Genomic DNA, 20,334 nt, shown 5'->3' with positions numbered 1-20,334 from the left:
AGGAAAGGGCAAATACCATGCTTGTGGGAAGAGGGGGCCCAGGTTAAATGAGCTGCAAAGTCCAACTTCCCCGTTGCTTTTGATTAGACACTACCCTTCATTAGTGGATATGCGACCTAGCACAAGCACAGACAGTGAATTGAAAAACCCCAGTGGCAGGGTATCATGGACAAAGAAAGATAACATGTTCATATTAGCATGGACCCTGCTCAGTTTTTGCTTCTGACTTGAAGTTTCATGTGAGAAGTTTTGAGATGTTAGGCCTCAACAAGAGGAGGTGTGAAATCGGCTTGGGCTGTGGGCAGACAGTTCTATTTTAATCATTTACTTTGCTCATAATTGTAGTCACATCATACAACTATTCTAATAAATAAATGATTCGCTGCATTTTTATGAGGATGTTCAGTCTTTAAAAATGCAATCTTCATCCATATTGCAGACAATTCAATTTCCCGCATATATTATAGAAAATTTCATCCCTGTGGATACTATAAAGAAACCCATCCCTGTGCATATTGTACGGAATCTCATCCCCGTGGATATTGCGGGGAATCTCATTCCCGTGGATATTGTGGGGAATATCATCCCTGTGGATATTGTAGGGAATATCATTCCCGTGGATATTGCGGGGAATCTCATCCCTGTGGATATTGTAGTGAATCTCATTCCCGTGGATATTTTGGGGAATCTCATCCCTGTAGATATTGTAGGCAATAGGAATCCCAGTGTATTTTGTAGGAAATAATAGTTTCTGTGAAAACTGTAGAGAATCCCAATCCCTATATACTGTACATTGTAGGGAATGTTTCATTATATAAGTGTAATGTAGATAAGCAATCTCTATTTATCGATTGAATGCAAAGATTATCAATCCAAAGTTCAAAGTACATTTACTATGAGCAACCTTGAGATCGGTCTCCTTACAGGCAGCTGCAAAATAAAGAAACCAAATAGAACCCATTTTTAAAAAAAACATCAACACCCAATGTACAGAAGGGGGAACAAATTGTGCAAACAATAAAAGTAAGCAAGTAACATTTGGAGCTGGAATTTACAGCCACAAAGCCAGGAGCCCATTAGCTGCAGGCCGCAGCCTCAGTTCTGCACAGAGATGAGTAAACCTCTCAAGCAGCGAGCTGTATGCCAGCCCAGAACCCTGACCACTTCGATCTGGCCAGCCCTCAGGTCGTTCCTCATTTTGGCCCATCCCTGACCTTTCTAATTCGGCTCTGCACTTAAATTGGCCAAACGCCGGCTTGTTCCTTGCTCTGAGGCCCGGGCCCGGGCTCCTCCACCTCACCTTGCCTTGGTTCTGCCACTTTGAGTCACCACTGTCTGCTCCAGCAGTGGCTGAACATTGGCTCATTCCCAGCTCTCGGGTGCAGGACCCACTGCCTCAATGTGGCCCATACACACCACACCAAACCATCCTGCACCCTTGAGACGTCCGTGCACACTGTCAGATCTACAGACGGCTCAAAAGCTCAACTCCAAAAGGGAAGTTACAGGCTACTGATGGCAGTGATTGTGTCCTTGGAAAAAGGGTGATTATTAAATTGCATAGTTTTGTTTACTGCTAACAAGTCGTCACTGTGCTTCACCCATGTTACCTTAAACTGGAAACCCCGTGTATCGTACATTGTGGGAGAAAACAGCCTCGGTGTCTGTTGGAGGGGAAGCAAACTCCCAGAGCTGAAATACTGTGTGGAATAGCAGTTATTTGCTTGATAAAAGGGGTTATTTCTGAAGACCAAAAGCTATGGATAAATGTTATCTTACTAAATTATGCAGCAAATAGTCACTGATCTGGAAACTATTTCTTCATTTACCCAATGAGGCTACGAGATTTGAAGCATGGCTACAGGTTATCAACCTGAAATTCTCTGCCTCCACAGTTGTTGCCTGATTTGCTGAGTTCCTCCAGGACTTGATTTTTTGCTTCAGATTCCAGCTGTCTTGTGTGTCCACACATTCCTGCCATTGGCTCCCTGATAGCCTCCCCCTTCTGTTCCATCTACCCACCATCCGTCCCTCACCACTTCCTTACTTATCAGAGTCCACAATGGGAGGTTGTTATTTTCTCCACGTATCACCTCACCATCTCCAGCTCTCCCTTCCCCACCTGACTCCATCAACCCCTCCCCTCCTGGATCTATTTATCATTTGCCACCTCATTCCTCCCTTCATTCTTCTACGTGGCTCTCTCCTCTTCACACCCTCAGTCCCGACATAGTGTCTTGGCCCAAGATGTTGACTTCCTCCACAGATGTTGCTTGTCCGACTGAGTTCCCCTACCAGTTTGTTTGTTTTTGCTCTAAGGGTAGAACCATAGAAAATTACTGCACAGAAACAAGCCTTTTGGCCCTTCTTGGCTGTGCTGAACCATTTTTCTGCCTAGTCCCACTGACCTGCACCTGGACCATTTCCCTCCCATCCATCTGTTTGTTCTTTGTTACCAGGTGCCTGGGAAATCAATCCAGTGGACCTAACATTCCTGAGGGAGCTGGGAGATGGGCAGTTTGGTGTTGTGAAGCATGGGAAGTGGCGAGGGCAATATGAGGTGGCAATCAAAATGATCAAAGAGGGCTCCATGTCTGAGGACGACTTCATCGATGAGGCAGAGACCATGATGTAAGTATTAAAACTTCCAGAAATGTGGGACTTTCTCCTCAGAGCAGGGACTTTCTCCTCTAGGCCTGAAGTAATGGTGATGTAACCAGAGTGGGCAGAGTGGAGAGGAACCTTCTCAATATCCAACCTCAGCTGCTCCTGTTCTGGCAGTGTTTAATGAGAAGACCACTCTGTTCCTTTCTTGTTTGGCAGCACTATATTTTTTTCCTTTCTGTGAGCGTATTTATTGTTTATTGACATACAGCAAGGAATTGGCCCTTCTGGCCTTTCGAGCCATGCTACTCAGTAACCCCTGACTTAATCCCACCCTAATCACAGGACAATTCATAATGACCACATTCTTTGGAATGTGGGACGAAACCCCCATGGTCACAGAGAGAATGCACAAGCTCCTTACAGACAGTGGAGGCAATTGAACCCGGGTTGTTATTACTGTAAAACGTTGTACTAGCCTGCTATGTGTTATATTAATTTGCTTTGTGCTTCCCCTGTTCCTGTTCCCCTGCTTTGGCATGATGGATTTCAACTGGCAAATGAGGATAATCTGGAATCTCCGGAGTTCGGATTTCAGTGGAGAAACTAAACTCTGATTATATTCCAGCTAGGTTCTGAGACTAGTGCCTATGTGTGAAGTCCTGATGCAGGGTTTCATCCTGAAACATCGACAGCTTCTTTCTTCCCTCTCAGTTCTTCCAGTAGATTGTTTGTTGCTCCAGATACCTGCATCTGCAGTCTCTTGTGTCTACTCCGAGATATACACAGCCCTTGCCAGCAAGGACGGATTTACCAGGATAAAAGGAATGCGTTTATAATGAGGTTAAACATCTGATATATTCCTACCATAATAAAGGCCTGCTATATCACCCGAATGGCACCCAATCTCTCTTCCAGAACTCACTGACCTGCACTCTACACACTGGTCTTTCCCAAAGAAAGATTGCTGATTATATCAGTTCATATTTCTGCTGGTTTTAAGCTCGAAAATGTGATGATGTATTTATTTATTTCCAAAATCTATAAGAGCATTAGAAATAGCAGCAGGAGCTGACATCTTGTACCAGATCCACCATTCAGTAACCTCACACCTAAACAACTTCTAACCAGTTCTTTATCTTGCTTTCTCATGACTGTCTCTCTGTATCTGCTTTTCTCTGGGTAACAGATCTAAGCAGATCCCCTCCATCACTGTGTCTGACAAAGCTGGTGCTCACTCTCAACAACTCTTTCAGACCCTCTGCACCCTCCACATCCTCCAGACCAAAGTTGTAGCCATGGGCCCCAGCTTTGCATGCTTTCTCAGTTTCTAAGTGGCATAGTTCATATTCCAAACTGGAGCTGGCATCACTCCACAACCTTTTCTCTGCTACATCGACAAATGCATTGATATTGCTCTCTGCACCCACGCAGAACTCGTCAACTTTATCAGCTTTGCCTCCAGCTTCCATCTGTCCTCAAATTCCGTTGGTTCATCTCCAAAACCTCCTTCCCCTTTCTTTATCTCTCTGCCTCCTTCTCAGGAGACAGATTGTCCACCCACATCTTCTCCAAACCAATTGACTCACACAGCTACCTCACCTACACCTCTACTCATCCTTCACTCACAGGGATGCTCTCTCCTTCTCTTGGTTCCTCTATCTCTGCTATATCTGTTCTTATGATGTTTTCCATTCCAGGACATCCAAGATATCCACTTTTTTTTTGTAAAACTGAGATTCCCTCCTACTGCATTGACATAGCCTACAAATACAACTCTTCTATTTCTGCCCCTAGCCCATTAACCCTCAGGTATATCAGGGTAGATACTACTAATTTATGAACATCTGCATCCAGCACATCATTCTCAGCAACTTCTGACATAATCCCATTATCTTCCCTTCCCCTCTCCTCTCCTCTTTCTGCAGGGATCACTCCCTCTCTCTCTCTGACCATTCTGCCTGCTTAGTGCTCCCCCTCCAGGCAGTTATCATCTCAAGAGTTACCTCTGCCCCTACATCTCCTCCCTCAGCTCCATTCAAGGCCTTAAGCAATCCTTCCAGGTGAGCCAGGGCTCCACATGTAAATCAGTGGATTACGTCAGGTGCTCCTAGTCTGTCCTTCTCTACATTGGTGTCCTGACACAGATTGGGGAACGCTTTCCTGAGCAGCTTCGCCCATCCACCATAACAGCCAGGATCTCCCAGTGGCCAGCCACTTTGATTCCACTTCCCATTCCCCAGTAACATGTCTAGCCATGGTTTCCTCTACTGCCAAGTTGAGGCTAGATGCAGATTATAGGAACAGCAACTCACAACCTGCCTTGGTAATCTCCAGCTTGACGGCATCAAAATTGACTTCTCGAACTGGTGTAACCATTACATTTTGATTTCCCTTGCTCTGTCACCCCTTCTCTTTTTTCTTTCCTACCTTCTCCATCTTCCATACAATCCTCCCTGCAGTTCTCCTCCTTACTTCCTTCACTTTACTCCACAGTATACTGTCCAATCACTTTCCATCTTCCTCAGCCATTTGTCACTTCCACCAGCTTCCTACTGCCCCTCCCCTCACCTACCTATTTCCCCCCTCAAGACACAACCCACCAGCACTTATTCCACCTGTCCTCCAGCCATCTTCTCTCTTTCTTTCCAGCCCTGATGAAGGGCATCAACCTGAAACACCGAGTGTCCATTTCGTTCCATAGATGCTGCCTGACCTGCTGAGTTCCTCCATCTTCTGTGAGCTGCTCCAGATTTCCAATACCTGCAGGCTGTCTTGTCTATCTCTGTCTGGGAGCAGGCCTCTCTCACAGCCTCTCCAGTCTCATTGATAGTGTACTGAAGGCAGAAAGCCATGGTTTAAATAGGGCAACACGACGCTGGGGCATTTCCAGCTGTAGTTGCAGCAACACACATTTCCAACAAAGAAGGAACAGACAGCACAGTTTGAGGAAATTGTGTAAAATCCCCTCAGGCTATTTCCTCTGTCCAATCGCACACCTGAGGCTGGTCTAGCTTGGCAGGTGAACCCCGTCACTATACTGATCATCTCAGTGCGCACCCACTCAAGTATGGATGGGGTGGATGTAGGAACAGTTCAGCTGCCAGCCTTGCCCCATCTTCACAGGAAATCAATTGCAAATTCAAGGTTTGAAGTTGGAACACCCTTTTCACCCTCCTGAGACAGAACTGAGTTCTCAGACAGCTCACCTTTTAAATGAGGTTTTAAACCCTGCTCTTAACCAAGAAGAATTTGTATGACTGGATATAGTGATGTGAAACCCTGCTGGTTTCCGTGGCTGCTTAAGTCTAGGGAAGACACACTCTGGGCCCACCAAACCCGCAAGATTGAGACTGCTCTCCTACACCAAACCCTAGTTTGTGTGGATGCTGTGTAATTTACAACTCAGTGCCAGGAACTAACATACAGCACTCTGCATACCACTAGAGGAATTATATTTATGAAACCTATTTAACTAAAGGGTTAGTAAAGAAAAGAAAGAAAAATCAAAAAGGGCCCAGTTATAATTAAACAGTCAAAAGTGCACCAGTTGGAGCTCATCTTGAACTTCTCCGTCCCTCACATGTTGGGCCCTCGGTCAGCATGAAAGCACACACCACCTTTCGAACGTCGCTCCCAATCCATCTGCAACAAACGGGTCTCCCACCGGATCGTGTGCTACGACCGGTTCCCCCAGCGTCTCCTCTGGAACAAAAGCCCAAGACCAACCTTAGTGTCCCTCACCAGAGAAACCTCCCCTCAGCTCTCCCATCCTAACTGGATGGCACACATTCCTCCTCATCCCTCATCTTCAACAATAACTCGAACAGGCTGAAAACAGAACACACTGCTCTTCCAGAATTGTTAAATCAAATACCTACAGCAGAACAGGAAAGATGTGAACCGGGGCATTGCAGGTGTTTCCTAGTTGCACTAGTTCTGTTTCTCGTAGCGATCCACAGTGAGTATTGGAATAACAAAGGATCTTTTCTGCAGTGTTCGATTAAATTGAATGAAACTATCATTTCTGTTTCTTGTATCCTGATTATCTCAGCAAGGTTGCCTCTTCCCCGTACACGGCAAAACGTCACAGTGACCAGTGTGTTTTGGAGAGTTTGAGGTGACGTTATCGGATTCTTCACTAGTGAAGAATTCTTTCACCACTAATTGGCTCGAGAGTTGTTCGTCCCAGTAGAGTGCTCCAGCTCCTTCTTCTGTCCCACTGATGTGTAGGCTGCTGTAGATCACCACCCCCCCCCCCCCCCCCCAGCCCTGTGAGGGTGAGCAGAGAGTCTGGGAGGAGGTGGGAGTGTGGGGAGAATAAAAGGGGATTCCAGAAGGATTAGTGTAAGGGGGTTGTTGATGTCAGAACAGACTTGATGGGCTGAAGGGTCTGTTCCCACTTTGTACCTCTGCAGAAATAGATCACAATGGACCATGAAGCTGCAGAAACTGTAAACTCAAGTCACCTTCATCCCTGGCACCTGGCACCAGCCACCAGCTCTCGCAGTATCCTGAGGATATGTATATATACCACAAACAGTCTAACTGGAGGTGTCCATCACTTCCCCAGTCATAAGTTGACTCATTATAGAATCTACTGGCCAAGTGTCAGAATGGCCTCCTATCGTGCTTTTTGGAGCAGCACCGTTGTCTCAGTCTATTACTAAAAGTGCTCAGTCACATTACAGACTCAGCTGCCTCACAATAGCCTAAACGCCAGCAAAAACACTGCAAGATCCGGCAATCCTTACCGCACCGCTGTCATGGCAGGCTTCAGCAAGCCTTGCACCTTACACATTCTCTCTTACTGACATGTGGACTGCAATACAGAATCAGAATTATTATCACTGACACATGTAGCAGCAGAACAGTGCAAAGAGAGGCGAGGGCTGGGCTGGGGCAGGCATGGGGTCAGACCCTGAGGCATTGCCAGTGTCAGCGACTGATCACCTCAGCCATGCCTAGTTGTGAGGAGGAGGTCCCGCCTTTGAGCCACACTCACAAATCCAAAGATGAGGAGTGTGGACCTGAGGCATAAACAGAACATGTGGAACAGTCCACACAATGTACTGGAGGAGCTCAGCAGGCCAGGCAGCATCTATGGAGGGGAATAAATAGTCAATGTTTCAGGCCGAGATCTCTGATGAAGGGTCTTGGCCAGAAACGTTGACTGTTTATTTCTATCACTAGATGCTCCCTGACCTGCTGAGCTCCTCCAGCACGTTGTGTGTATTGCTCTAAATTTCCAGCATCTACAGTGCCTATTGTGTCAATGTGGAACAGTCCCTCTGTTACCAGAATCTGTATCAACATGGGACACAGGCTCAGGCCACAGAATTATGGACAACCCATGAACCTGCTTAAAACATCATGTGTTGGCTCTGTTCTGGCCACTACTGTCCACTCCTACTACCCCAAGATCAAAGAGTAGGATTCCCAGGTACTGAGTGCAGGCCCCTTACCATCATGCTGTACCCGGACACAAGATGAGATTGAGGGATAAACCATCCTGGATAGATTGTGTGATGGCACTTGAGGCTGCCTGTAGGATTAGGCTTCAGTTGTGAGAGGTTGTCTCCCAAGGAGCACTTCGGTCCGATGAGCAATTGTGTCTGGGCAATGGGGATCACTGGATATTCTACACTGATGGTGAGGTTCAGCAAGTAACCCAGCTCTGCTCCTTGGTCCTCCACAGCCATGGCTAGAAAGCAAGGACTGAGTAGTCGGCCACACCACTACCGGTGGATGTCAAGACAAAAAGCCTGCCTTCCCACCACAGGAGCTTTTCAGAATTCTGCGTGTTTCCAGCCAGAGCACGTGGAATCTGCAGAACTCCCCCTTTGCACTGCTGGCTTAAGAGGTCTTCACGTCCAGGGTGCCAGCGGCTCTGTGAAACAGGGAAGTCCTCACCTTTTCCCACAGTCAATCACTGCCAGTGCTGGTCCATGTCAATGACCCTCCCATGGCATGAACTGATCTCACATGCTGGGCAAGGGACTGCACTGGAACCCCTTTTAGAGGAGCCTCCAGGGAGATGAGGGAAGTACAAAGACATCCATCCCCTCATGGGAGTGGATTCCGTTATCCGTCACTGATCACTGTCCTCCTCAGGGCCTTCACTGCTCACAATTACTATGCCAAGGGTATTCATGAAGAATATTGATATTTATGCCCATAATCTTAACAATGTTGACAATAAATGTAGCACAATACATGTGGCAGTAATGAGAACCTCATTGACTATAGTGTACACATAATTCCCACCCCACCCCTCAAAATTGATCTAGGTTGGCTGTTGGTCCACTGGATCCCATTGACAATGTTGTCCCCCAGTGACATCAAACCTGGAGCAATTGGAGTTTCAGAGTGATAAGTTCTGTATGTTTGTTTTTACTTTAAGCGAGGAGTGCACTTATCACATGGTAGCATCATAACATATACAATTCATGTATTATTTCATATAACCTGTAAAGAATGAGTTAAACAAATGAAGAATACTTACTCAATGTATTTACAATATTATTGAAATATTAAATACGCAACACCCCTCTGCTTAGCTATAAACTCCAATTCAATATCCAATGCATCTCAATGATACTCACAGTATACCATATAATCCAGACATTCACAGCATGATAAATTTTAAATTGACCTATTCAGGTCTAAAGATTTAACAACTATGGAAGCATTCTTACTCTTGAGAGATAACATTTTTTTCTAACAAGGAGGATCACTCTGCTATATATGGTCAGTTTCTGTTTTGACGTTGCAATTTTGTTCTTGCTCAAGTTCGTTCCAGACTGCAGCTCAATTGCATCTGTCTGCTGTATCCACTGATTTCAATGGGTACAGCGATTTCCACTGCTTTTTAAAATGTGCTTCAGTTCGGAGCCATTTTTGAGTGCTTCCTTGCAAGATTCCACTAGCTAAATGATCTTTCAGAGCATCATTATGCCTGTCACTGAACTGACACGGCTCAGACAATATCTTCAATTCAGCCATGTACGCTGAATTGGACTCCCCTTGCTTTTGATTCCACTTGTGAAACCTAAAGCATTCTCCAGTCAACAATAGTTTCAGTTCTAAATGCTCCTGCATTACTTTCACAACATCAGCAAAGCTCATTTTGGCTGGTTTGGTTGGAGCAGTTAGACTTCTGAGGAAACTTTATGTCTTTAAATCCAATGCACTCAGCAAAATCGGGACTTGCTTCTCATTGGTTATTTCATTTACTTCATGATACTGCTCAATTTGCTCAGTATACAATATCCAGTTATCTCTTGTGCAATCAAACATGCTAATCTTTCCAATGTAGCCAGTCATTACCGTTCTTTTTAATTTTTGATTTTTTATTATCAGATACTCTCTGAATCATGAATTTGTCCATTTTCTGTCTTGTTTAAAACTCTCTCCCTTCTGAAGAGACATGTGCTGCACTTTTTTTTTTAACTCAAATGTCTCACTGCACTTCAACAGGTAGGAGGTTGTCTCAGGTTTGTTTTCAAAGGTCGAATTTAATGTGATAAAAATGTATACAATATACATCCTGAAATGCTTTTTCTTCACTAACATCCACAAAAACAAATTACCTTGTCACAACTTCTGTTTTGTAACTCCAAAATTTAAAAACTAATTGAAAGGAAAACAAGGGAGCCAGGTGTACTAATGTACAATCATTTTTACTTTAAGTGAGGTGCACAGTTATCATGTGGATGTGTCACGACGTATGCAATTCAGATATTTTTACATTAAACTCGTAATGAAATATTTAAACATGTAAAGAATGCTTACTCAAACAATCTATTTACAATATTACTGAGCTCTGCCCGTACCAGATCATGCTCTGAGCACACCACCAGGCACACGGAGGCTGCTAAGATGCAGGAGACATACAGATGGTCAGTTTGAGAGTGTCTGCCTCCTGGTGAAGAGGCTCGGACCGAAACATCAACTGTACTCTTTTCCATAGATGCTGCCTGGCCTGCTGAGATCCTCTAGGATTTTGTGTGTGTTGCTTGGGAGAGTGCAGAGGGAGCTCCACTCTGTGCCTCACCCTGGGGGGGTGTGACAGGACAACACAGAGGGAGCTCCACTCTGTGCCTCACCCTGGGGGGGGGGTGTGACAGGACGGTGCAGAGGGAGCTCCACTCTGTGCCTCACCCTGGGGGTGTGTGATGGGACGGGAGAGGGCAGAAGGAGCTCCACTCTGTGCATACCCTGGGACGGGAGAGTGCAGAGGGAGCTCCACTCTGTGCCTCACCCTTGGGGGGGGGGGTGTGACAGGACAGCGCAGAGGGAGCTCCACTCTGTGCCTCACCCTGGGGATGTGTGATGGGACGGGAGAGGGCAGAGGGAGATCCACTCTGTGCATACCCTGGGACGTGAGAGTGCAGAGGGAGCTCCACTCTGTGCATACCCTGGGACGGGAGAGGGCAGAGGGAGCTCCACTCTGTGCATACACTGGGACGGGAGAGTGCAGAGGGAGCTGTGGGAATTGTAAGTGGGCTGGCAGGTGCATTGTTGAGTTGGTAAGCCACCATCTCCAATATTTTGTCTTGATAGGAAGCTGAACCATCCCAAGTTGGTGCAGTTATACGGTGTTTGCACTAAACAGCGACCGATCTACATTGTCACTGAGTTCATGTCTAATGGCTGCTTGTTGGACTACCTGAAGAAGTGTGGGAGGAGGCTGAGCAGCCTGCAGCTGCTGGAGATGAGCAAAGACGTATGTGAGGCCATGGCCTACCTGGAGTCTTACAAATTCCTGCACAGGGACCTGGTAAGGATGGAGGGTCAGAGTGTGGGTTGTCCTACCCTCACAGTGAGGGAGTGAGAAACATGTGGGGTCAGCAAGGGAAGATGGGATGTTTACAGTATAAAGGAGCAAGAGGTGACCTGCCACAATCTGCCAATGTTCTTTACCTGTGTCCACATGGTTACCAGGACCTGGGGGCTACGGGTTGTTAGTCAGTCAGAGGGAAATCCCTCAGGGTTGAGACAGGAGGGGGTGTGAGGAAAGGAGACAAAATAGGAGCAGATTGACCCTTAGCAAGGGTAGGAGTAGGAAGAGGGGCTGAGAGAGTCCATGGTTAATGTATGGGCATGGGAACAGACTGGGGATCAGATGTCAATGAGAGTGGGTGAAGGGGGAGTTTCTGTTGGGAGTGGGCCCATCTCTAGTGAGAGAGCGGGCAGGAACCCCATACAGTGAGCAGGGTTGGGCTCTTCCCACACTTTTGGGGAGTAAGGGGAGAGTGGGTTAAGACACAAGGAATGAAGCGGGATCAGAGAATGGAAAACAAGGAATATCTTAGGGGGCTGGGATTAGACAAGAAGAGGATGCAGTTAAAGTGAGGAAGGGACCACCAAGTGAAATGAGGAGCTATGGGGCGGGGGGGGGGGGAGTAACAGAGGGGCCCTCAGTGTCTGTGTGATGAGGGAGGGAGTAGTTAGAGGGAATGTTGGCAGAGAGGGACAGGAGATGGGGAGGGCTGTCAGGAGCAGGGGCATCAGCCACTTGCCTTATTGGGGCTCAGACCTGTTGATCAGAGGCTGTGGAGTAGGGCTAGAGTGGACAGGTGACGGTGCTGTCCCAGGACATCTCTCTGAGGGCAACAGGTAGTGACCAGCAGTCAGGCTGGGTTTGACCAGGGGCCAGAGTCCACGCACTCACTCCTTCCCTTTTCTGCTGTTTTACCGCAGGCAGCCAGGAACTGCCTGGTGGATGAGGCAGGCACGGTGAAGGTGTCTGACTTTGGGCTGAGCAGGTGAGCACATTCATTCCTTCAGGATTATCGCTGGGGGAGGGCACCGCTCCCTGTTCTGCTTGTAGAGAGCAAGTATCAGGCTCCAAGGTGGGTGGGAGGACATCTTGGGGGTTGCAGAGGGTCTCAGCAGGATGGGCAATTCTCAGTCCCTGTGTGGTTTGGCCAAGTTTGCCCTCTAGCCTCGAAGAGGAGGGTTTGGAGGCTTGTGTGCCTCAGTGACCCGGAGAGCTACGTTGGCTGGAGTCATGGCCTTGTTAGGGTCACCCATGCCAAACAGGTCAAGGGGTAGCAGGCAGACTAGGAGTGGTCCACCAGTCCTCCAGGTTTGGGGGTTCAGCTCAGGGCTAACAACCCCGATTGGTAAAACAAAGTTGTTACGGAAACAGCAATGAAAAATCCTTCTGCGTCTGAGAGTGACGGTATTCCTGAGTCTCCACCCGGGACTTTCATGACCGACAGTAACGAAAAACAAGCTACTGACATAATGAAGGAAGCCGTCAACGCTGCCGAGATAGACGACCTTCACTGCTGCCCTAAATGCCAGCAGCGTAAGGGGCAGTAGGGTTATACACCTCTACGCTGAAATCCCCTGCCCCTTTTTGCCCAGATGACTGTTCCATGAACCCTCACTAGATTCTCCAGCTTCTTTATCAGCCCATCTGCCAACATCCACATCACCTTTTCCTCTGGCGTACTGTGAGGAGGAAGCCCCAAGACTACTGCTCTGCTTTACCGTAGGTACGTTCTTGATGACGAGTACACCAGCTCACAGGGCTCCAAGTTCCCCGTGCGATGGTCTCCACCTGAGGTCCTCAACTTCTCTCGATTCAGCAGCAAGTCTGACGTCTGGGCCTTTGGTGAGTACTCCATGGAGTCTCCGTCAAAGGGAGTGAGGAACGGTGCAGACCGTCTTTATTCTGATGTCTGTCCTTGGCCACTCTGCTGGGTTTCTGAGCAACATCACTGGCCAATGTTGGAGTTCTGCTCACCCCACGTGTCACCAAAATAGGCCTTTGGGTCCCGCTGGTCTTTGCCAGTCTGGGTTCTTATTTCACTTGGTTCCATTTTCTTGTGTTTGGTCTATAACCTTCTAAATACTTCCTATCCATGTTTCTATCCAACTGTCTTTTAAATATTGTTACTGTACCTGACTTAACCTCTTCCACTGGCAGTATATTCCACATATATACCTCCTCTGTGTAAAAACAAAATTGCCCCTCTAGTTCCTTATAACTGTTTCCCCTCTTATCTTAAACCCAAACCTTCTAAATGTGCTACGTATCACTATCCGATCTAATATTGTCCTTGTGCTCTAATATAAGAGTTGGAGACATGATCTATAAGGAACCTATGCATCCAATGGGGTTGATCAGAACTGATGCCAACAGCTGCTGGCCTGTACCATCCACATGGTTTCAGTCCCAGCGGTGTTGCAAAAACCATGGAGTGGCACATAACCTGCGGGCAGGAAGATGTGCAAAGTCCACCCCTCCCCACCAGTGCTTGAGAACACATCCACAACTCCCACTGGCCCTGTGGGCAAAAAGGGTCTGATGTGGAAAGGGGCAGTTGGTTGGAGTTGGGGATGGGCGCTGTTGTGGCAGCGTGAATCATCAGAGAATACTTTGGGGGGAGGGGTATCAGAAAGGCCAGTGGATCAGGAACCAGCCAGACTGTGGAATGGGGAGATGGAAGCTCATGACAGGATATAATGCAGAATGACCTAGAATTGAAATGAGAAGTATCACTTTTGGATTGAATAATGCTTAAATATTCCGCAACCTGCAATTAAATTTCCAGGGATCTCTGGTTTCACAAACTGGAAAGAACATGGCAAGAGCAAATGGTCTTCTGGGGTGGGGGCTTTCCACAAATTTAGAGGTGATGCCTTAAAAAGGTGGCGTCCATTATCAAGCACTTCCATTATCCAGGACATGCCCTACTCTCGTTGCTACCATTAGATTCAGGTAGCATCTACATACTATACCATCACACACACTTAATGACTCAGGAACAACTTCTTCCCCTCCACCATCAGAGTTCTGAATGGACAATCAACCCATGAACCCTGCCTCACTATTTTTTGTTGTCTTTTTGCACACTTTATTTATTATATATATTATTGTAATGTATGTTTTTTATTATGTATTGCAATTTGCTGCCGCAAGACAACAAATTTCACAACGTAAAATATGCCAGTGATGTTAAACCTGATTCTTATTCTCACGGGAATGTAATGACACTAAAGCTGTTTTTGAACCCATATGAACCGTAGGACCGTAGGGGAGAGAGAACTGAGAAAAGCCAGGGGCTCCACACTTTCAGGACCTGGAAAAAGTTTACTATTTGTCTGCACTGTATGTAGGAGGAGATCTAATAAAGAATGTGGCAAGAGAGTGATAGAGTGGGCTTCAGTGCTGGGATGAGGAGGGGGTTATGGGGGGGGGAGCAGGGGAAGGAAGTTTGGTGCGGTAACAACAGATATGAATGACGGAATCGTGGTTATACTGAACAGGAACACACCCTATGGCTGATTCTGCCCACACTGACTATTGTACAGTATCTATCTACGTGGATCCTATTTACTCGCATTAGGACTGCAGTTTCTTATCCTGTGGTGATTCAGGTATTTGTCCAGATGCTTCTTAGATATCCTCGGGTCTCTGCCTCCACCACCCCCTTGACTCCAACCACCCTCTGTTTGAAAAAAAATACCCTCGGATCCTCTCTAAGCATCCTCCCTCTCCTGTTCCCACCTGCTTCAGCAATCCTCAACTTGAGGAAAAGTTTCTTACCATCTAACTTGTCTATCCGCCTCTTACCTCCACCAAATCTTCCATCAGTGTCCTCTGCTTCAGAGGAGAAATGAAACAGCCTATCCAGTCTGTCTATATAACTGAAATGGATGCAACATCCTCTGCTCTCTGTCCAGCACAATCACAGCCTTCTTACAATGCAGCAATCAGTACTGCACACAGGACTCCAGTACCGGCTGATTAATATTTAAAATGTTACAACGTCACTCCCCAGCTCTGGGGCACAGTTCAGACAAAACTGCCAAATGCTTTCTCCATCACTCTATCCACACGTGTTGGCACATTCAGGGATTTGTACATATGTTCCAAGGTCACACTGTTGCAACGCACCCTAGTCATACACTTGTTCGAGCAAACTATTTCCCAGTTGCAGGAAGTTTGAGTGAAGCTTTAAAGTTAGCAAGTGGCGTGGAATTCCAAAATTCAGTAAGCAGTGAGGTGGATGTGAAGAGATCAGGATACAGGAGATGTGAGCATAAGGAAAGATTGTGAAACTGCATTGCAACACTTTAGAAGCACAAGGTGCCGTGTTTTGTGGGAAGAATGAGGGCATGTTTAAGGTTAGTTAGTAGAGTGGGTGGTATAAGTCTTTGCAGGTGACGGGCAAAGTTTAGAAGGCTTTAAATAGCCATAGAGTACTAGAGAGTGAGTGGGTTGGGCCTCAGAAGGTCATCTAGTCATCTAGTCAGAGAGTAGCTGGATTCTGGTGTCTTGGGGAAGCAATGTTCAAATGGGAGGTGGCCAAATACCTGAAGTCAAAGTCAAAGTACGTTTATTATCAAAGTATCTATGAGGCTCTCCATTGGTCAGGGTCAGAAACAGACTTAGTGTCACTGGCATATGTCATGAAATTTGTTGCTTTACATTGTAATAAATAATAATTATAAATTACAGTAAGTATATCTTTAAAAAATTAAATTAAACAAGTAGTGCAAGAAGAGAGGAAAGCACTGTCCATGGGTTCATTGCCCATTCAGAAATCCGGTGTCAAGAGTGGAAGAAGCTGTTCCTGAATCAGGCTCCTGTACCTCCTCCTTGTTGGTAGTAGTGAGAAGAGGACATGTTCTAGGAGATGGGAGTCTTTAATGGTGCCTTTTTGAGGCGTTACCTTTTGAAGGTGTCCTGGATGCTGGGGAGGCCAGTGCCCGTGAAACAGCTGGCAGAGTTTGCAACTTGCTGCAGCTTTTTCCGAGCCTGTGCAGTGGTAACTCCATATCAGACAGTGATGCAACCAGTTAGAATGCTGTCCAACTTTCATGTTCCAACATTGTGAATGTCTTTGGTGACATACCAATTCTCCTCAAACTCCTAATGAAATATAGCCACTGTTATTGTAATTGCATCAATATGTTGGGCCCAGGATAGCCCCTCAGAGATGCTGACACCCAGGAACTTGAAACTGCTCACCCTTTCCACTTTCCACTGCTAATCCTGCGATGAGGACTGGTGTGTATTCCCTTGATATCCCCTTCCTGAAGTCCACAGTCAATTCCTTGATCTTACTGATGTTGAATGCAAGGTTGTTGCTGCACGAATGTCAGTCAACATTCCCATCAACACTCCCAAGTTCTATATACCAGGGGCAATTCACAGAACTGCAGGCCTTTGGAATGTGGGAGAAAACCAGAGCATCGGGGTAGAAACTCACACAGTCCATAGAAAGGTCGTGCAAACTCCACGCAGACAGCATCCGAGGTCAGGATTGAACCTGGGTCTCCTGTATTTTCAGGCCGCGGCTCTATCTGTTGCATCACTGAGCTGCCCTGAAGGGAAAAGGAAAGGTTTTGAGGGTAGAGTGTGCAGGGCCAGAGTGGAGGTGTTAGCAGGTGGTAAATGGTAAGTAGTTTATTACGGTCCAGTGAAAAGCCTTTCTTTGCATGCCATCCAGACAGGGCACTCAATATGTGAGGCAGAACAAATGAAGAATTAAAGAACAGTGTTTGATACAGAGGAAGTACTTGTCAACATAACAAAGTACAACAACCCGTCCTCCCTGTCCCCTTGCCTTCTTATTCTGGTGCTTGCTCCCTTTCTATCCAGTCTTGATAAAGGATCTTGGCCTGAAAGGATCCCTTGCCTGAATGCTGCCTGACCTGCTGAGTTCCTCCAGCTTTGTGTGTGTGATTGAGGAAGTACGGTGCCAGTATACATATAAAGTGCAAGGGCCTTGATGAGGTAGGTTGGGAGATCAGGAATATATTGTATGAAAGGTCCGTTCAAGAATCTCATGATCAAGGGGCAGTACTTCAGCCTGGTGGCATGTGTTTTTCAAGCTTTCGTGCCTATTGAGTGATAGGAAAGGGTCAAAGAGAGAATGATCAGGGTGGGAAGAGTCTGATTGCATTGTTACAGGACTTACAGACAAATAAGCCTACCTATAGGCTGAGACAGTTGTAGCATTGGTTAGAACGAGAAGCACCATGAGAAACAAAGATCAAAGGTGATATAGGCACTGCATTACTGTTGGAGTGAGATGAATTGGTTGTTTTAACCATCACTGGAGTTTACTGGTGGTGTCCTCGCTATCAGTTTATTGAAGTGTGTATTCTGTTTCACAGGGGTCCTGATGTGGGAGATCTTCACCATGGGAAAAACTCCATATGAAAGGTTCAGCAATGCCGATGTGGTGGAGCACATCATCCAGGGTCGACGCCTGTACCGGCCACAGCAGGCCACTGAGCACGTCTACAACATCATGTACAGCTGCTGGGATGAAGTAAGGGCCTGGCCTTTTTCAGTGCCAGCTCACTACCCTGTACAAACCCGACGTCCTTTCTTTCCTGTCCCCGACCCTTGGTTTTCTACACTAACAACCCCATCCTTCTGGATCTTCCATTTTCCCTCAGCAGAAAACCCTCCTCCCCCTCCTTCACCTTTCAGCACCCACGTTCCCTCTCACTCCATGGTAGGATGCCATCTTTTGCAAAACGCTGGTTCTTGAAAAGTTCTAGGTGGCTCTGATATCTGCCTCAACCATTCCCTGCAGGTGCTTGAATCAGGCCCACCTCACAGAAGCACATCCCTCAGCTCCAAGGGCTGTGACATTGCACAGGGGCTCACCTGAGGGAGATGGTTTACAAGGTTTAATCACTACAGCTATTCTTTAGAGGCGCAGACATCAGTGTGCACCTCAAGCCAACAGCTCAGGTCCTGAATTAGCAATCTTACCCTGCTGGGGAATAGAAACAGGACAAGAGAGTGGTCATTTAAAACTGAAGTGTGTAGAAATTTCTCCTCTTATTGTGGAAATAAATACATTTTAGAATGATTGAGGGATTGAGGGCTATGGTACAGAAGAAGAGTTGGGGTCAGCATTGATCAGGCATGATCCTGGAGGGGGAGTCTTGAGGGGCTGAATGGCCTTTCCCTGCTCTTACTTTGTTGTGTTCCAGTGAGTGGTAGAAGCCCTTCCAGCAATCCAAAAAACACAGGTCAGGCATGCAGAGTGGGCCCTCCTTGTTAATGAAGCCAGCTCACAGAATCTATCGCAGAGAAAAAAAGAGCCATGGCTTCTTGCAAACTTGCCCTACCCCTAACCATTGTATCTGCCATGGAACCATAAATCTGTTTCTCCCACCATAGATGCTGCCTGATCTGCTGAGTGTATTCCAGCACTATCTGCTTTTTATACCTACTTGGTCTTCCCTGAATCCTCATGTGTTATGTAGCTTTACTTAATGAGCTACACAGTACAGTGGCTCTCTGAGTGATGGTATTTCTCATTGATTCCATTACCTCTATCGACGATTGTCTTGTTCATGGCCCTGGATGTGAGACCCTCGAAATGGAGACATTTCCAATCAACTCAGTCAGACCACTGCTCTGTGTCTGTTCTGGGGAAAGAACACCTCTTCGTGCTCCAACTCTCCAGCTGTTTTAACCAGCCTGTAATTACTGTAACGGAAACAAACACCAGCTCCGATGTCGAGAAACAGAAAATGTTCAGTTTTATACTTCTGATATATGAAGTCAGAAAATTGCAGAGAATTAGATTTACTTCAGCAATGAGTTAAATGGGAGTAGAGCATCCCATTTCGCAGGCTGTGGAGTAAGGAGTGAGGAGTGTGGAGAAAAAGGAGGAGAATAAGGAGAATAGAGCATTATTTCTTCTTCACATTCACCTTTCTCTTTCTCTCCTCCCATTTCTGCTTCTTCGTTGTTTCTTGCTGTTCCTCTGTTTCTCTTTCTCTCTCTTCCCACTACCTACTTCCATCCTTCCCTCTCTCATCCTCTCCTCTCCCCACCGAAGAGATGGGTGTTGGTGTTGGTGTTGGTAGCGATGGACGATACTATTTTCCTGAGGTGGTGGCACCTGTGGTCACGGGCTCCGCAGCAGAAGAGAGGAAACCACTAGCTCCCAGTTAACAGGACAGTGCAGAAGATGAGTAGTGAGCAGTCCTCTGAAAGCAGCATGGAGAGAGCTGGACGTGGGGTCACATTCATGAGAAGACATCAGAGTATGAACAGAGTGGAGAGGACATACCATATGGGGATAATGTAATCAGAGGGAGAGGAAGAGGTATTGAAATGATATATCAAGCTTAGTGATTATTGTCTGTTTCTATTTGCTCCTTGGACTTCTAAGTAACTTCGGTTGCCTAAAGTTCAAGGAACAATCAGACAAGTTGATAGGATCTGTGCTGGAGTGAAGAATTGGGAATCAATAAACCAGCACCGACTGGGATCTAACCAGGGCTTTCACTGGCTTGGGTAACTTACGGAGTTTGAAAGGAGACTTGTCACAGGGGACATGGAACGGACCCAAGTGCAGGACGTAGGCACTGAAGTACTAGGGGCAGGACCGGAATAGCTAGAGGATAAAAAAAGATGGGGAGACGATGGCGTGCAAGGGGAACGCTGGGGTTTAGGCTGGCAAGGCGGGTTCCCGGAGTTCATGGCCAGGTGGGGTCTTGAAGTTCGAGGCAAGACAGAGTCCTCCGCCGGGTAACGGCAATCTGGCTTGACCTACCTGATGGAGGTGAGGGGTAGGAAAGGGGCAGAGTCCTCCAGGCGGGTCGCATAACTCCTTGGCAGGGCCGCCTCCCAGGCATAGACACAGAGGCCTGGGCAAGACATGGGAAACCTGGGCAGGTGCGGGGTACCACCCGTCGGAAGCAAGGGGTAAGAAAGGGGGCAGAGTCCCC

General features: G+C 46.8%; 1 protein-coding gene across 2 annotated transcripts in view; it reads left to right on the top strand.

The window, feature by feature from the left end:
• The window catches only part of btk (Bruton agammaglobulinemia tyrosine kinase), a 99,432-nt gene that overhangs the window by 71,998 nt on the left and 7,100 nt on the right, over positions 1-20,334 (top strand). For both annotated transcript variants that reach the window (XM_059977361.1, XM_059977359.1), the window contains 5 exons: positions 2,460-2,631; positions 11,170-11,386; positions 12,310-12,374; positions 13,113-13,231; positions 17,749-17,906. In XM_059977361.1, the coding sequence (XP_059833344.1) occupies positions 2,460-2,631; positions 11,170-11,386; positions 12,310-12,374; positions 13,113-13,231; positions 17,749-17,906 (731 nt within the window). The remainder of the gene's footprint in view (positions 1-2,459; positions 2,632-11,169; positions 11,387-12,309; positions 12,375-13,112; positions 13,232-17,748; positions 17,907-20,334) is intronic.

Source organism: Hypanus sabinus, chromosome 8 (genome assembly GCF_030144855.1).
Source record: "Hypanus sabinus isolate sHypSab1 chromosome 8, sHypSab1.hap1, whole genome shotgun sequence".
Lineage (NCBI taxonomy): Eukaryota > Metazoa > Chordata > Chondrichthyes > Myliobatiformes > Dasyatidae > Hypanus > Hypanus sabinus.
Note: the sequence above shows the minus strand (reverse complement) of the source record. Positions and strands in the feature narration are given on the sequence as shown.